The sequence below is a fragment of the Microcaecilia unicolor genome, chromosome 1 (assembly GCF_901765095.1).
Source record: "Microcaecilia unicolor chromosome 1, aMicUni1.1, whole genome shotgun sequence".
NCBI lineage: Eukaryota > Metazoa > Chordata > Amphibia > Gymnophiona > Siphonopidae > Microcaecilia > Microcaecilia unicolor.
In genome coordinates, this window is record NC_044031.1 from 681,604,942 (window position 1) to 681,620,820 (window position 15,879).

General features: G+C 42.4%; 1 protein-coding gene across 1 annotated transcript in view; it reads right to left on the reverse strand.

Annotated features, from left to right (window-relative positions):
• Window positions 1-1,354: 1,354 nt before the first annotated feature.
• NR2E3 (nuclear receptor subfamily 2 group E member 3) overlaps window positions 1,355-15,879 on the reverse strand; it is an 86,171-nt gene continuing 71,646 nt past the window's right edge. The window contains exons 10-11 of the mRNA XM_030191541.1: window positions 3,980-4,085; window positions 1,355-1,487 (exon numbers count right to left, since the gene is read on the reverse strand). Of these exons, the coding sequence (XP_030047401.1) occupies window positions 1,355-1,487; window positions 3,980-4,085 (239 nt within the window). The remainder of the gene's footprint in view (window positions 1,488-3,979; window positions 4,086-15,879) is intronic.

Genomic DNA, 15,879 nt, shown 5'->3' on the forward strand with positions numbered 1-15,879 from the left:
CACAAGCCTACACAGCCGCAGGCCACTTTTTACCGCGGCTTAGCAAAAGGACCCCTAACCTTAGATAGCATTCTGACAGGTGGAAGGTATGAGTGAGAATCCACCAGTACCAAAAGGAAAGGAAGCAACAAAATTTGCAAAGGAAGAGAAAAATCTCTTCAAGAAATTAGATCAGCAGGTGAGGAGCAACAAGTGAAAAATGCAAAAGTACAGTGGGAAATGCAAAGTCTTACTTCAGGAACCATGTGTTGATCAATACTGTACACATGAATGGTTAGGAGAGGTGACTTGAAACCTATGGATGAGAGATTGATAGTTGCAGCCCAGGACTGGATTTTGTACAAGATGGTTTACAGCAAGCACAGAAAAAAACTGGTGCCACAGACATCTGTAGGTTCTGTAAGAAAGAGCTGGAAACAGTCACATCTTGTACCTGACTATGAAGTTCTGATGGCAGAAAATCTCTATACGGAGAGACACAACAAATCAGCATACAACATTCATTACAACATTGCTGTAACAACATTCTTTCGCTTATTCTGCCTGTGGCAGTTAACCAATGAGATTTCAAATTTACCGCCCCTTTGTCACTTGCCAATCGGCTTCCATATTCCATGCATGCGCTTATGCGGAGTCTATCCTGCAGAAGAGCAGTCTTAAACCATGCATATAAGCGAATCTTGCACTTAACAGTGGTGCACTAAACCGAAGTTTGTCTCCATAGAAATTGATGGCACCAAAAACGGGACCGAAGTACAGCATGCAGTTAAACAGAGCATGCACTTATCCGACGTGCACTTAAATGGAGTGCACTGTATTTTACAAAAGGCTTTGAAGCAGCAATTTTGGAAAAATATATATGGGGAAAGGGGATGAGGCATTGTATTACTCGACATATTCCATATATAATTCCCGGCAATGAAACTAGGAAAGCTGGAAAAAGCTTTATTTTTTTTTTTAATTTTGAAGCAAAATTTAAAAACTGGGAATTAAGGAAACTATTCCCTTAATCTCTCATTTGTCAAAACAAGTACTTTTTAAATATGTATAACTTTATGTGCACCTTGCTGATGCAAAACCCAACAGCAAAATTTTGTTTAAATATATGCATTACTATTATAAAATGGAAGATACACATATAAATCTTTGACTTGCCAAAATATATTAATACCTCACTCTCTTGAACTCACTGCATTCTAACATACATGTAAATTACAGCCTTCTGAATTGCTGTTTACATGTTAGCTGATCTACATATGTAAATGCTGCTATTTATGCATATAGTTACTTCTAAAATGACCTCCTCTATAATTTCTCTCTGTTTTTCAAGGGATTGTTGAATGGGAGGGAGAATTTAGTTTTTAAACATGTCGCAGAGCAGTTTCTCCATGGGTGTGTTCCCAATAGTTTTGTGGAAGAAGAGCAATTCAATCTGGTCTGAGGATATAAACCTCAAGGAAGGTAGAAGCAACAACAGCTTCCCAAACCTGCAAAAAAGAGAAAATAATTCGGGTGCATTTCTGAAGTAGGTTGTAAAAACTGTAAGGTTGTTTATAGCTTTTCTGCATGCAGTTTTAAGATTCTTTAATTTGTAATTTTTTTTCAGTTTATATTTTGTATTTATCTTTTCATTACTGTTTATTCTTTAATTTTTTTAGGGCTGCATTTTGATTAAAATTTGTAATTGCGATAGATCACACAATTAATTGCACAATTAACAGTATGTTGTTTTATTTTAATTTTTGTTTCCACTGCAGCTTCTTGTGACTCTGGGCAACGGAGAATTATATGACTTGCCCACAGTCACAAGCAGCTGCAGTGGGAACAAAACTAAATGAAAAACATACCTTTAATCATACAGTCACAATTAAAATTGTAATCGAAATGCAGCCCTAAAAATAATGAAAAATATTATTACTTTATCATATGTTTTAACCACTGTGATATTGTTTATGCAGAGTACTAAATAGGTCTTCCATTTCAGCTATGTCCCAAGGTGTATTTCCACAGCAAAATACCCTGCTGCTAAGCACATGGCTAAACCTCAGACCAGAACTAGAATTTCTGCTACTGGATACCCTGCTAGATGTGAAACCATTACAGATGCAATACTGTTATATACACTGATGAATGAGAAGAGCAACATCTGGACTGATGATATTGAAAATAGATGTTTCAGTCTGCTCTACAGAAACATATCTGAAAAATGAAAACTGCCTTGAACAAAAATTGGAATGATAGGTTAAAAATACACAATTGGTTTCTTTTTGTTTACAGTTTTGTTGCCAGAATATAGATAAAACAAAGTTTTTTTGTTGAGTACTTTATATTCCACCTTTCTCAAACAGTCAAAGTGGTTAACAATTACAAAATATAATTTTAAATCGGAAGAGGAAAAGAACTACAAATACAGATAGTAAAGAGAAAATCAGAAAAGTAAGAGTGATGTAAAACAGGAGTGATTAAAAGTAGTTTGCTAGCTACTCACACTAGCTATGTACTGTCAAGCTGATGAAACCTCAAAAAGCTTGTGAGAAAAGGTGAGTTTTTAACACATGTTTAAATCTTGCATAAGAAGGCTCAGCGCTCACAGAAACAGGGAAGTAGTTCCACAAGAAAGGGGTAGTGCAACAAAATGCTCTATGCCTTGTGGATTCTAGATGAAAATGGTATCACAGTGTTGCTGACCTATAATAAGGGTGTTCTGTAGACAGCAGGATTGATAAGGCACACACGTGGATGATGTCATCCAGTGGTACTGGAATGGAACTGCTCTATTAGAGCTCAGAACTGTCGTGTAAAATTCTGAGCAAGCGTGACCATTCCTTCATTCAGTAGTCTTCTCAGTTACTCAGTTCCAAAACTCAAAAGAGTGAGACAATGCTTGAAGAAAACAGTGAGAATGTTCAGAAAGCAAGAAAGATGTTGACAAGAAAGGCTCATCTGCTACTGTGGTTAGGGTGGTGGACTTTGGTCCTGAGGACCTGAGTTTGATTCCCACTTCAGGCACAGGCAGCTCCTTGTGACTCTGGGCAAGTCACTTAATCCTCCATTGCTCCCCTGTAAGCCGCATTGAGTCTGCCATGAGTGGGGAAAGCGCGGGGTACAAATGTAACAAAAAAACAAAACAAAACACTGGTATATTAGGCATAGACTGTAGCAAAGAGGATTGTGCAATATTAGGCAACTCAAAAGAAAGAGGTACTGGCACTGAACTGATATTTCTGCTCCTCTTATTGATTGGAGAATATATTGGTATGCTCACACTTCATCAGTACTTTGGTTGAAGTTGATGCAAGTAGCCTCAAACATTCACAGGCACTCTAGAAGCAGCTGTACTGTACTGGATATCTAAAGAGCAACTGGTCCTTTGGGCAACTGGACTCTTAGGATCGCTGAGCCTGGAGGTTAATGGCTTCTCCATGGAAGATTCTATACTATCTGAATAGGAGTCGATTGTTTCTGAACAGAAGTCATTTTATTTTATTTTTTTACAAGATTTTTCTAGGAGTAGCAGTTTTTCTGCATCTGAATGTTCTCATAGGTTATTTAAATGGTCTCTTCATGCTCTTGGTGACATTTGACCACATTATTTACTGATTTTCTGATCATGGTCAGGACCAAGTTACAAGAAACATTTAGTATATGTGTCAAAACTAAACTTCTGAGCTTTAGGCGAGTAGTTCTGTCCCACTGCCCATCAGATGATGTCATCCATTTGTGTGCCAATTTCATTCCTGTTTGTCGATGGGTACATTCTACATTGAATTTCTTTATTTTCTTTATTTGGATTTAGCTTACACCTTTTCAGCAGTAGCTCAAGGTGAGTTGCATTCAGGTACATTAGTCATTTCCCTCTAGCTAGAGAACTCACAATTTAAGTTCGTGCCTGTGGCAATGGATGGTTAAATGACTTGCCCAATTTAAGCATTCCATTTTCTTTGAGATATCCATGTAGCAAAGGTCAAAGTTGACTCACCTGACAGGTTGGCTGGGATAATGTGTCCTGCAGTGCTGAACCAGCATCATCTGTGACTGATCCTGCAAGTTCTCCACTTGCTCTGGGTCTTTCAGACCTCTGGTTTCTATAACAAGGAAGGAAATCACAAATGAACTCATGAAAATGTATAGCTACCTCAAATACAAATAACTGATGCAAGTGCTTATATGTGTTTTCACTTTCCCTTTCTTATATATATATTCTAATATTGCAGTATGAATGCGGGCACTGTATGCACTGTTGTAGAGAAATAATTTCACGACTAGTTTACCATATCTGTGCTACTGCTATGCAAACCTTAACAAAATACATTTTAAGTTATCAAAAATATTTTATAAAACAGAAACAGAAAGGCTAAGAAGCTTGGGTCTCCTTTTATTAAAGTATGTTAAACCAGTGTTTCCCAAGTCTAGTTCTGCAGTACCCCCTGCCAGTCAGGTATTAAGGATATCCATAATGAATATGCATGAACTTGATTTGCATACACTGCCTCCATTATATGCAATTCTCTTTCATGCATATTCATTGTGGATATCTTGAAAACCTCACTGGCGAGGGCTACTCCAGTACTGGACTTGGGAAACACTGTACATAAGTACATAAGTAATGCCACACTGGGAAAAGACCAGCATCCTGTCCACAACAGCGGCCAATCCAGGCCAAGGGCACCTGACAAGCTTCCCAAACGTACAAACATTCTATACATGTTATTCCTGGAATTGTGGATTTTTCCCAAGTCCATTTAGTAGCGGTTTATGGACTTGTCCTTTAGGAAACCGTCTAACCCCCTTTTAAACTCTGCCAGGCTAACGACCTTCACCACGTTCTCCAGCAACGAATTCCAGAGTTTAATTACGCGTTGGGTGTAGAAAAATTTTCTCCGATTTGTTTTAAATTTACTATACTGTAGTTTCATCGCATGCTCCCTAGTCCTAGTATTTTTGGAAAGCATGAACAGACGCTTCATATCCACCTGTTCCACTCTACTCATTATTTTATATACAGTTAGTGCAAGGATTAGCACATGCAAACATAGTACATACCCACATTAACTGCAAAGTAGGGCAGGGGATTGGATAGAATTTGGACTGTACCTTATGAGTAACATGTAGCATGGTACCACATATTGACTCAATGCAACAAATAATACGGATTAGAAAATGCCACTTCAATATGTAGCATTATGCACATCTGCATGATTTGCAATGCATTTAATGCATGGTATGTGTATTGCCTCTGCACGAACTGTATGGGATAATTTTGGGCATGCTTCTAACAGTTAACACAGAGGCTTTATAGTTACTGTACATCCATTCTGACTATTAATGCACAGTAACTGCAGGAAAAGGGGAACTTGTCATGATCTCATAGAATTACTGAAAAACAAGTCTCAAGATAATATAGGTCTGTGCCTTCACCTTGGTAGCATAGGTGCACATTCTCTGGTCAATACTGACACCCAGAGGCCATAGGCGCCAACTCCTTGGGTGCTGTGGGTGCCCAAGCACCCCCAATAATTAGGCAGTGGCATGGGCATAAAGTCCCTCCCGCCCGGTCCCGCTCCCTGCACTGTCCTGACTCACTGCCCTGCACCACTGTGCTGTCCGTCCGCTTCTATCTCCTTCAATGTTCCGGACAGCCGTCAGTGACTCTCCGTGTCAGTGCAGTAAGCACACTGCTTTCGGCGGTCAGAAGCTTTCCCTCTGGCTCTGTTACAGTTTCCTGTCCCACATAGGCGGGATAATCATGCTGCAACAGAGGAGCTTCCGGAGCCGCCGTCGCCGAAGGTAGTGTGTGCTTACTTCAGTCAGTGTTTGCAAGTTGTTTAGTTACAGCCCAATTGAGGCAGTGGTGGGCTGGTGGTGCTGCTGCGCGTGGGCATAGAGTGCCTGTCCTCCTGGCTCCCACTCCAGTCCCTGCATGCACCATTCAGCTCCCTGCCCTGCACAGCTGTCCTTCATTGTTCCGGGCCCGCCAGCAGTGTCTCAGACAGTGCAGTAAGCACACTGCCTTCGGTGGCCCGGAAGATTTCCCTCTGTTACAGTTTCCTGTCCCGCATAGGCGGGATGCTGCAACAGAGGGAGAGCTTCCGGAGTGCCGAAGGTGTGTGCTTACCGGCGCGTTGATGCTGCCGGCGGCCCGGAATATTGAAGAAGGGCAGAGAGCGAGCCAGAGAAGTACAGGGAAAGGTGCCAGCCCAGACAACTCTAAAAAGCTGAAGTCAAGAAGCAAAGTAACTTTTACTTTTCCCTCCTCCGCGCTGCTGTCGGGTTGGGTCAAGGTGGTTTGTTTTCAGGCCAAAAAGCACTTGTTGGCTGTTTATAACTTTATTTATTTTAAAGTAAGCTTTTAAATTCCAAAGCCTTATTCTGTCTGTCTGCGACTGCCACTAAATTTAGTCTTGGTCTCAAAAAATCTGGCAGCTACTACTGCAGTGTTCATAGGGGGGAGGGGGAGGGGGGAATGCACCACCTGTAAAAAAAAAAAAAAAAAAAATTCAGCACCTCCAATCATTTTGAAAAGTTGCCTCCTATGCCAGAGGCAACTGTTTAACAAATATATTCAGCACAGCTGTCTTTATAGGTGGCAACACTGAATATACATGGAGAGTGCTCACTGCTGGGATCTATAAATATAGCAGTGATATTCAGTAATCATCCATGGGATTCCATAAATTGCGCTGAGATTTCTGCATGGAAATTGAAGTGTATTCCGTAACAGTGTGCATAAGCTAATTGGTTAACAAGCTATTCAGCACTGATAATTGGATATTAACAACCAATTACCAGCATTAATTGGAATTCACATTATTCTGAAATGTGGTGCACATAAATTCTAAGTGGTGTAGTTGAAAAGTGGGCGTGGCCATGGTTGTTCCTAAAATCTATGCGCGTGGTTATAGAATACACTCACTCCATGTATGATTTACTCGTTGGGATTTACACCAAGTATGCCTATGACTCAATTTAGTCACGTGAAATAGCGCTTGGCGTATTCTATATATGCACGGAAATTTAGGTTTTTTTTCTTTAAAGTATGTCTAAATTAAGGCATACTTTACAGAATATGCTTAGTCAAATTTCATTTTGATATGGATTTTTTAGGCTTGAAATATAGAATCTAGTCCTGTACCTATAGCTATGCAGTTTAAGATAGGACAGCATTTTTTTCTGTCCTAAATTGAACCACTTAGCTATACAGATAAGACTAGATTCAGTACACAGTACGCAGCAGACGGTGCTGAAAAAAATCTGTGTGGAGTGCTATTTTATAAATGGCTTTCTGAGTTGGGCGCCATTCAAAGAATAGTGCTTAGAGAGGATTTCCAAGCCAAACTTTGGGCACAAGGATTTGCACCAACTGAAACCTGGTGTAAATCCTGGTGCATAATTTAGGCTCAGATCCCCGGTATTCAGTAATACTGTGCACATCTTTAGTGAATGCCCCTAACTTGCCCATGCCCCCTATTGCCACGCCCCCTTTTGAGTTGCACCCTATAGGATTTGCATGTGGATCTTTATAGAATAGAGCATAGCAAGGCGCAAGTGCATGTCCAAATTGTTGCCAATTAATGTTAATTTAGTTGCACATGCATCTCAGGATAGAGGGCAATTTTGCATGCACAAATTTGTGTACTGTTTATAGAATCTAGGAGATAGTGGTTTAATCTCGTTGCTATCCATATAACTGAGTGAAACACCATCATTCCTCCCTGGAAACACAATTGGAGGGAAGTTTCAGATTCTCTATCTGTATAATGCTGCTGAAAATTCATGGATAGGAGGACTTAGACATTTAGCAGCTGCTGCTAAACCTTTGTGTCCCTTTGAATATCTGACTGACAATCCCCTTCATTCTTAAATCAAAAATGCACAGAGTTTATGAGGATTACTTGATGCAGTGAGAGGAGAAAGACATGTTCTTTCACCTCTCTGGAGGCTGCTCCTCATCTTGAAAATTGCTCAGTACAGTGACCTCAGGGGTTTGAAATTATACTGCCCTATTTCTGAAGGGAGGAGGAGGAGTGAGGTGGGATGGTGAAGATATAGTTTAAAAGGTCTTTAAGTACATGTTACTGGGAATGTGTTATTCTTTTAAGTTGCTATTTGTACTTGGATTTCTCTTAAAAATACAAATAAAAAAAACTGAATCACCCCGATGCCCTACCTTAGTAAATCAGAAAGAACAATGTCATCCAAATCTGAAAAAAACAAGACAAGAATAAGCTAAGACCGTATGATCAATGGACTCTTCTCAGGAAATCTTAACTACCCCAACTTGACATTTCGTCCTTTAGATTGTAAGCTCTTCTGAACAGGGACTGTCCTTATTTGTTAATTTGTGCAGCGCTGCGTAACCCTAGTAGCGCTCTAGAAATGTTAAGTAGTAGTAGTAGTATGATAACAAAATAGCAGATGGGCCCAAAGGAAGCACACCAGTAAGAGTGGAAGAGGCATTGATTATCTATGACAGTAGTGAAGGCCTTAATCAACAAATTTGAGAAAATATCTCACCAAATTGAATTGGTCTTGGTGCTCATTGACTGAAGTTAGCAAATGGATGAATGAGGTGGAGCAAAGTCTCCACACTGGAAAATTGCTTCCATGGAGCATGCACAGAGCTTGAAGCACTGAGGAAAACAATGCAGATGCAAGGAGAAAAACTGAAAGATATCAAGAATAAGTCATGTTGTAGTAACCTGAGATTCAGGAGGATTCCAGAATCAGTGAAGGATGTGGACCTGCCGAGGTGACTGAAGGCTTGGTTGATGGAGCAGTTGTCACTGGATCTGAGAGAACTAAAAATGGAGCATGTTGAAATCAATGTGCTGCAGCAGCTAAGAAGGCGAACAGAATGTTGAGTATTATTAGAAAAGGGATGGAAAATAAGCATGAGGATGTTATAATGCCGTTATATCGCTCCATGGTGCGACTGCACCTGGAGTATTGTGTTCAGTTCTGGTCGCTTCATCTCAAAAAAGATATAAAGGAATTGGAGAAGATGCAGAGAAGGGTGACAAAAATGATAAAAGGGATGGGACAACTACCCTATGAGGAGAGGTTAATATGGCTAGGACTCTTTAGCCTGGAGAAAAGCGGCTGAGGGGTGATATGATAGAGGTCTACAAAATAATGAGTGGGGTAGAGCGGACTGATGTGAAGCATTTGTTTACACTTTCTAACAATAATAGAACCAGGGGTCACAAGATGAAATTAGAATGTGGTAGGTTTAAAACAAATCGCAGAAAATGTTTCTTTACTCAGAGCGTAGTTAGGCTCTGGAACTCATTGCCAGAGAAGGTAGTGACGGTAGCTAGCCTTGCTGAGTTTAAAGGGGGTCTAGACAGATTCCTGAAGGAAAAGTCCATTGATCATTATTAAATTTTGGGTTTTTGCCAGGTTCTTGGGGCCTGGATTGGCCGCTGTCGGAGACAGAGTGCTGGGTTTGATGGACCTTTGGTCTTTTCCCAGCGTGGCAGTGCTTATGTACTTAAGTACACCAGCTGGGCCTGAAAATAACTACTGATAATAACAGGCTGTAGGTAATCACAATCTGTGAGTTAAAGTTTTATTTTATCTACATAACTATTTCTAAAATTCTGAATCTGTTAGATTCCTTAAAACTAAAGTCAACCATCAACCTCCTGTGCATTAAGTCTCCAAAGAAATTCACATAGAAGTGCTAAGTACAGCCATTTGTTTCTCTATTGCTGGAAGCCTTGATCACAATACTCAAACAGCACTGTAATAGCATTTCCCCTGGCCACATGCCAAGGTGTGCTTAAGGTCAATGATGTCCCTTTGAATTGCTCAGATTACCACCTCCTCCTCTCTGTATTGCCTGCAGTAATTCCAATCCTGCAACTTGAATAAGAGAATAATCTGGATTTGTAACCATGAGAGCTACACTGTGGCCTGTCCATTCAAAGCTGCATGACTAACTATGGAAGAATGGCAGCCTAATAGAGGAACCCAAGGAGTGTTTAAGGTCAATTCTCTCCATTGTCTCATAAATACCTGTCCCTTACTGACGTACACTAAACACCAGTTACAGCTCTGGAATGAATGCCCCCTCTCTTTGATGGGACGCGTGGAGGGGCATAATCAAACGGGGCCAACCATCTCTAAGGACGTTCTGGCAAAGGGACGGGGAAACCCGTATTGTCGAAACAAGATGGATGTCCATCTTTCGTTTCGATAATACGGTCGGGGACGCCCAAATCTCAACCTTTAGGTCGACCTTAGAGATGGTCATCCTTAGGTCGTGCTTAGAGATGGTCGTCCCCGGTTTTCGGTCATAATGGAAACCGAGGATGACCATCTCAAAAATGACCAAATCCAAGTCCTTTGGTCATGGGAGGAGCCAGCATTCATAGTGCACTGGTCCTCCTCACATGCCAGGACACCAACCGTGCACCCTAGGGGGCACTGCAGTGGACTTCACAAATTGCTCCCAGGTGCACAGTTCCCTTACCTTGGGTGCTGAGCCCCCTAACCCACTCCCCACAACTGTACACCACTACCATAGCCCTTAGGGATGAAGGGGGGCATCTACATGTGGATACAGTGGGTTTCGGGTGGGTTTTAGAGGGCTCACATTTACCACCACAAGTGTAACGTGGGGGTGGGGGGGTGGATGGGCCTGGGTCCGCCTGCCTGAAGTGCCCTGCACCCACTAAAAACTGCTCCAGGGACCTGCATACTGCTGTGATGGAGCTAGGTATGACAGTTGAGGCTGGCATAGAGGCTGTAAAAAATGTTTTTACATTTCTTTTTTTGGGTGGAAGGGGGTTGGTGACCACTGGGGGGGAGTAAGGGGAGGTCATCCCTGATTCCCTCCGGTGGTCATCTGGTCAGTTCGTGCACCTTTTCGAGGCTTGGTCGTGAAAAAAAAGGGACCAAGTAAAGTCAACCAAATGCTCGTGAAGGACGCCCTTCTTTTTTTCCATTATCTGCCGAGGACGCCCACCTCTTAACCATGCCCTCATACCGCCTTATGTACACTGCCGACACACCCCCATGAACTTTGGTCGTCCCTGTGACGGAAAGCAGTTGAGGACGCAAAAAAATTGGCTTTCAATTATGCCGATTTGGGCGACCTCGGGAGAAGGACGCCCATCTCCCGATTTGTGTCAGAAGATGGGCGTCCTTCCCTTTCCAAAATAAGCTAGATAGCGTTGGTTAACATGATGCTGGTTCCCTGCTGGCTTTATGTGTTCCAAATGCTGCCCCTGTTTCTACAAAGGAAGGAAGAGTGGGTGTTAAATAAGGCACTTCATGTTTTCTTGTGGAGGGGTAAGCGCCCTAGACTCCCCATAGCAATATTACAAAAGACTAGAGAACACAGGGGGTTGGGACTGTTGAATGTGAGACATCTAACTGTAGCATGTTCCATGAGACATATGTGTGATTGGCTATTGGGAATGCAGTCTTTTCGGCCACGTCTTTTGAGGCGGCACTCTCCCCCACGGTGCACCTCAGCTGGCTGTTACATACTATTCCAGGTAAAGCAGGCATGGCTTGGCATCATAACCCACTTTTTCTTTCAGCGAGAGCAGCCTGGAGATGGCTATGCCGGCGCCATGGCTTTTCAGCGGCGGCTACGCCATGCCTGGCCCTTTGGCATAATCCGGACTTTCCAGGGGGCATGTCTTCTATGGTATTCACCCTCTGGAGGAAAGCGGGAATCCATTATCTAAGTCAATTACTTAACGAGGAGGGGAAATTGAAATCCTTTGCAGATTTGTGGAGTGAATTCGTACTGCCACAGAATAATCTTTTTGCTTACCATCAACTGCACCATTATGTGACAATGTAGCATGATATAAGTTTAATTGTCAGAGTTATTAATTGTGCTGAATCAGCTAAAAATATATATCAATATAAAAATACAGCTTTAAAAAACGTATTGGAACTACAGCAATGAAACTGGCTTTCATGACAAGTCCGTCCCCCCCCCCCCCTTTTCCTGGGAACTTCTGATAGCAGGGCTAGTCAATTACAAACACTTAACAGAGACAAAAGGTACTGGCTTCACAGATATAGCTTCCTTCTCCTCCCACCTAACAAGGACTGATAGCAAAAGAATGACTAGGTGGATACTTGAAGGCTCATCAAGACTTCTGCAGAAATTAAACACAACTGCAGACAGAGGGTCTGGAAAAGTGTAAATCCAGGTACTGAAGACAAAGGACTCAGAGGAAAACCATAAACAAAACATTTGCCTGTCATCAGATGTATACCTGCCCCCTCCCATCAGCTATCAGACAAGAAGACGCCAGGACACATGCAGAAAGGAAAGACTTATAATGTGATCATGTGAACAGACTACATTAACCATAATGCCTTGGCATTATCCAGTGCAAACCAGGAAGCAAGTGCTGAGGTTCATGTGATCATATCCTCCTGCAACTTGTAATGTATAAAAGACAGAAGCTGTTCCACACACACAAAGCTCTTCTATCCTGCTGCCACTGCTACAGAGACTCTCCTTCCTCCTGCAATCACGTGCTTACCTCATGCCGCTCATGCTTTGTAACAAGGAATGTAAGTAACATAACTTTTGATTTAAACCTGTTGCCTGACTTTAAGCATAGATTCTCTGTAAGATCCTTAAAACTACCTCTTGCAATATTATTTACATGATTTGTATATTAAATAAACCTTTTCTGAAACTAAATAGATGGTCTTTTGTGTCCTGGGTACACGCTTTTAAATCTTGCAGCGCAGGATGCTGCATTTCAACAGAGATAATATTTAATTCATTGCAATTGTGAATCTTGTTGCCTTATAGGGCAACTGGTGGAGAATTATTCAATATATATATCTTAAAACTTATAAATATTAGCTAGTGCTCTGGAGCAATATTCCCAAGTATAAATCACTTCCTGTTACAACAACATTAGGATGGATGAATCTCTGTGAAGATGTACAGGACACTCTGAACTCAGCATTAACACTGGGGACACAAAATGTGATTCCCTTACATTAGACACTTATTAGACAGGACAGAAGACTTAGATTACAAGAAGATTGCGGATGTCTGGTCTGCTGAGCTACAAGTGGCTATAACAGAAGATCAACTTAAGCAGCATGTTTTGAGCTTGCATCATAGCTCCCCCTCTCCATAGCATTGGGAACTATAATATAACTTTGCATTACGTTTATTTATATCCCCCTCGAGAGCATATCGGTCAGGGTTCGGGACATCTGGGGCCTGTCCCAAGTGCAGGTAGGAACCAGCAACACTAAGCCATGTGTTCTGGCTTTGTCTGCGAATTACTAACTTTTTGAAATCAGTGCTCGGTGCAGTGCATCGATATTGGAGGCGTAAGGTGGCGATGCATCCCCTACTACTGTTTGTGATTTATAAATACTCCAACCCCATCTGCCCAGAGTTTCGGTGTTTTCTGCAAAAGGCTATTTTAATGGGGAAAAAAAAGTCATATTACTATACTGGAAAGAACCACATGCCCCCATGCTGGAAAAATGGCGGATATATATGATTGACCTGTTGAAGTTGGAGAGATGTGGGATTAAAAACTTCTGTTCTGTGGAAGGCTAACAATTTCAGAGAACTTAGTAGAGATTTTGGGCCACATTGCAGTCAGCAGCACGTAGTAGACTATTAAATTGATAATGTTGAGTAGTCTCCTCGCAGGGAAAAAGAACCATCTGAATGTACCTAATCATAGGATGTGGTAAGGGGAGGGGGAAAAAGGGGGGGTTGGGGGGAAAGGGGAGTTGGGGGGGGGAATTGTTTAAGCAGTTGAATCACTGGATGTATATCTGATGACTTGTTATACCAATAAGTTTGTTTTGAAATAATAGAAAAGATTTAAACATAAATACCTGGAGATCATGTGATGCGGTGGGAGCAGTAACAGCGTTTTTGTGGTGCTCCGAGTGCCCCGCTCGTTCCCGACCTATACCGCCACAAGAAAATTTGTAAAAACTGACCTGGCATTGTAGGAGAACGGAGGAAGGTGCATGGAACAATATCTCGTTCCTATGCCGCTCGGAAGCATAAGAAAAAGCTCTAAAAGCGAAAAAGAAAAGCTACTCGCGGCTAACAGTGAATCCAAGATGGCAACCGCATCTCCGCGAAGCGAGGCTAAATTTACTGCCCGACAACTCGCACAACTGGTAGCAGCGGTAGGAACTGCACTGGAACCCCGTTTCGCCGCACTAGAGGGCTGATTGGAGAAAATAGATGGCACATTGGCGGACATAACAAGCAGAACAGCAGAGGTCGAAAAACGAGTATCAGACCTGGAGGATGCGTGGCAGCAACGCGAATCGGATATAACCAGCTTAAAGCAACAGCTAACAGCTCAAGCAGAGAAGCTAGATGAACTGGAGAACAGGGCCAGGTGCTGCAATCTCAGGCTGGTGGGCCTGCCTGAAACCATACCGGACAAAAACCTGGGCACAGTGCTGGAAGCATGGCTTTCCAAAGAATTCGCCATATCAGACAGCAGAGGCTACCTTTGTATTGAACGGGCCCACATGCTAGGGAGACCGGGTCAGCCTGGATCTAGACCCAGAGTGGTCATAATAAAAGTTCTCAACTATCTCCATAAAGAAGAGATTTTACAGGGGTACCGACAGAAAAGAGACACCTTAAGATATGCGGACAACCAAATCAGAATATTCCAGGATTACTCAGCTAGTGTGCAGGAGAAGAGACGAAAATTCCATCCGATTTGCTCCTCTCTAATTGATAAAAACACTCGGTTTATGCTCCTGTACCCAGCGACGCTGAAAATCATGAAAGATGGAAAATGGATATCCTTTACTTCAGAACAATCAGTGACCCAATTTATCAATCAGGAGCTACACGGGCCTGCAACGCCAATGTGAAATTCCATCAAAAGAACTGTGGTGAGCAGACTCTGTACTTGATATGACCATTTTGCCAGGTCTGATAATACTCTCAAGGTCTCAAATTCAAAGATGGCAATTGCCAGAGGTTAAATGTAATAATGATGGGTCCGGGGGGGAGTGGGGCACTCAGCACATTGTGACTCGGCCTTGATGGGGAACGCCCTTTCAAGGTATTTCTTGGGAGAAGGGGAGGGGAAGAAATGGGTAGACTTGAGGATAGGGGGAGGGATAGGAGTGGGGGAGGGTAAGTTGAAGGGAGTAGTTGAGAGGATAATTAGAGGGGCAAGGGGGGGGGGGATATTACTGGTACCTACAATTACATGAGAGTTAGATCGAATCTTGGTCTCCTACTACAACATGTACGCTCCTGGGGAGAGGCTGGGCCCCCGGGGGTAAGTCAGGAAATATTATTGATAATATCTCCAAAATTGAAGAGACATTAGTTGCTCTGGAATAAGGGTCTTGTCGTGGAATGTTTCTGGCATCACATCGCCAGTGAAGCGATATAAGATCCTATCCCAGATATGGCGACGCAACATAGATTTTGCATGTTTGCAAGAAACAAAACTATCAGACACAGAGCATGGGAAACTCTGTCAGCAGTGGGTGGGTGAGAGCCACTTCTCCTCGGGCAATAGGAAAAGCGGGGTTGCAATACTAGTGCGCAAAGGGTTACCTTGCACTACTGCCCTAATATATAAAGACACAGAGGGACGTATAGTGTTAATACATGTTAACTACCAAGGTCAGAGCTTCTATTTGTGCGCTATATATGCTCCAAATTCTTACAGCCCAGGTTTCTTCCAGTCTTTAATAGCGCTAGGGCTGCAATACACTGATGCCCCTTGGGTGTGGGCGGGAGATTTCAATCAAGTGCATGACCCGACCTTGGATAGATCATCGCCCACAGCTATTCCAGGGGTGAGTAAGGGGAGGGGGATATATGCACTCTGTAAACACCTGTATTTAATTGATCCATGGCGTTCTCTCCAC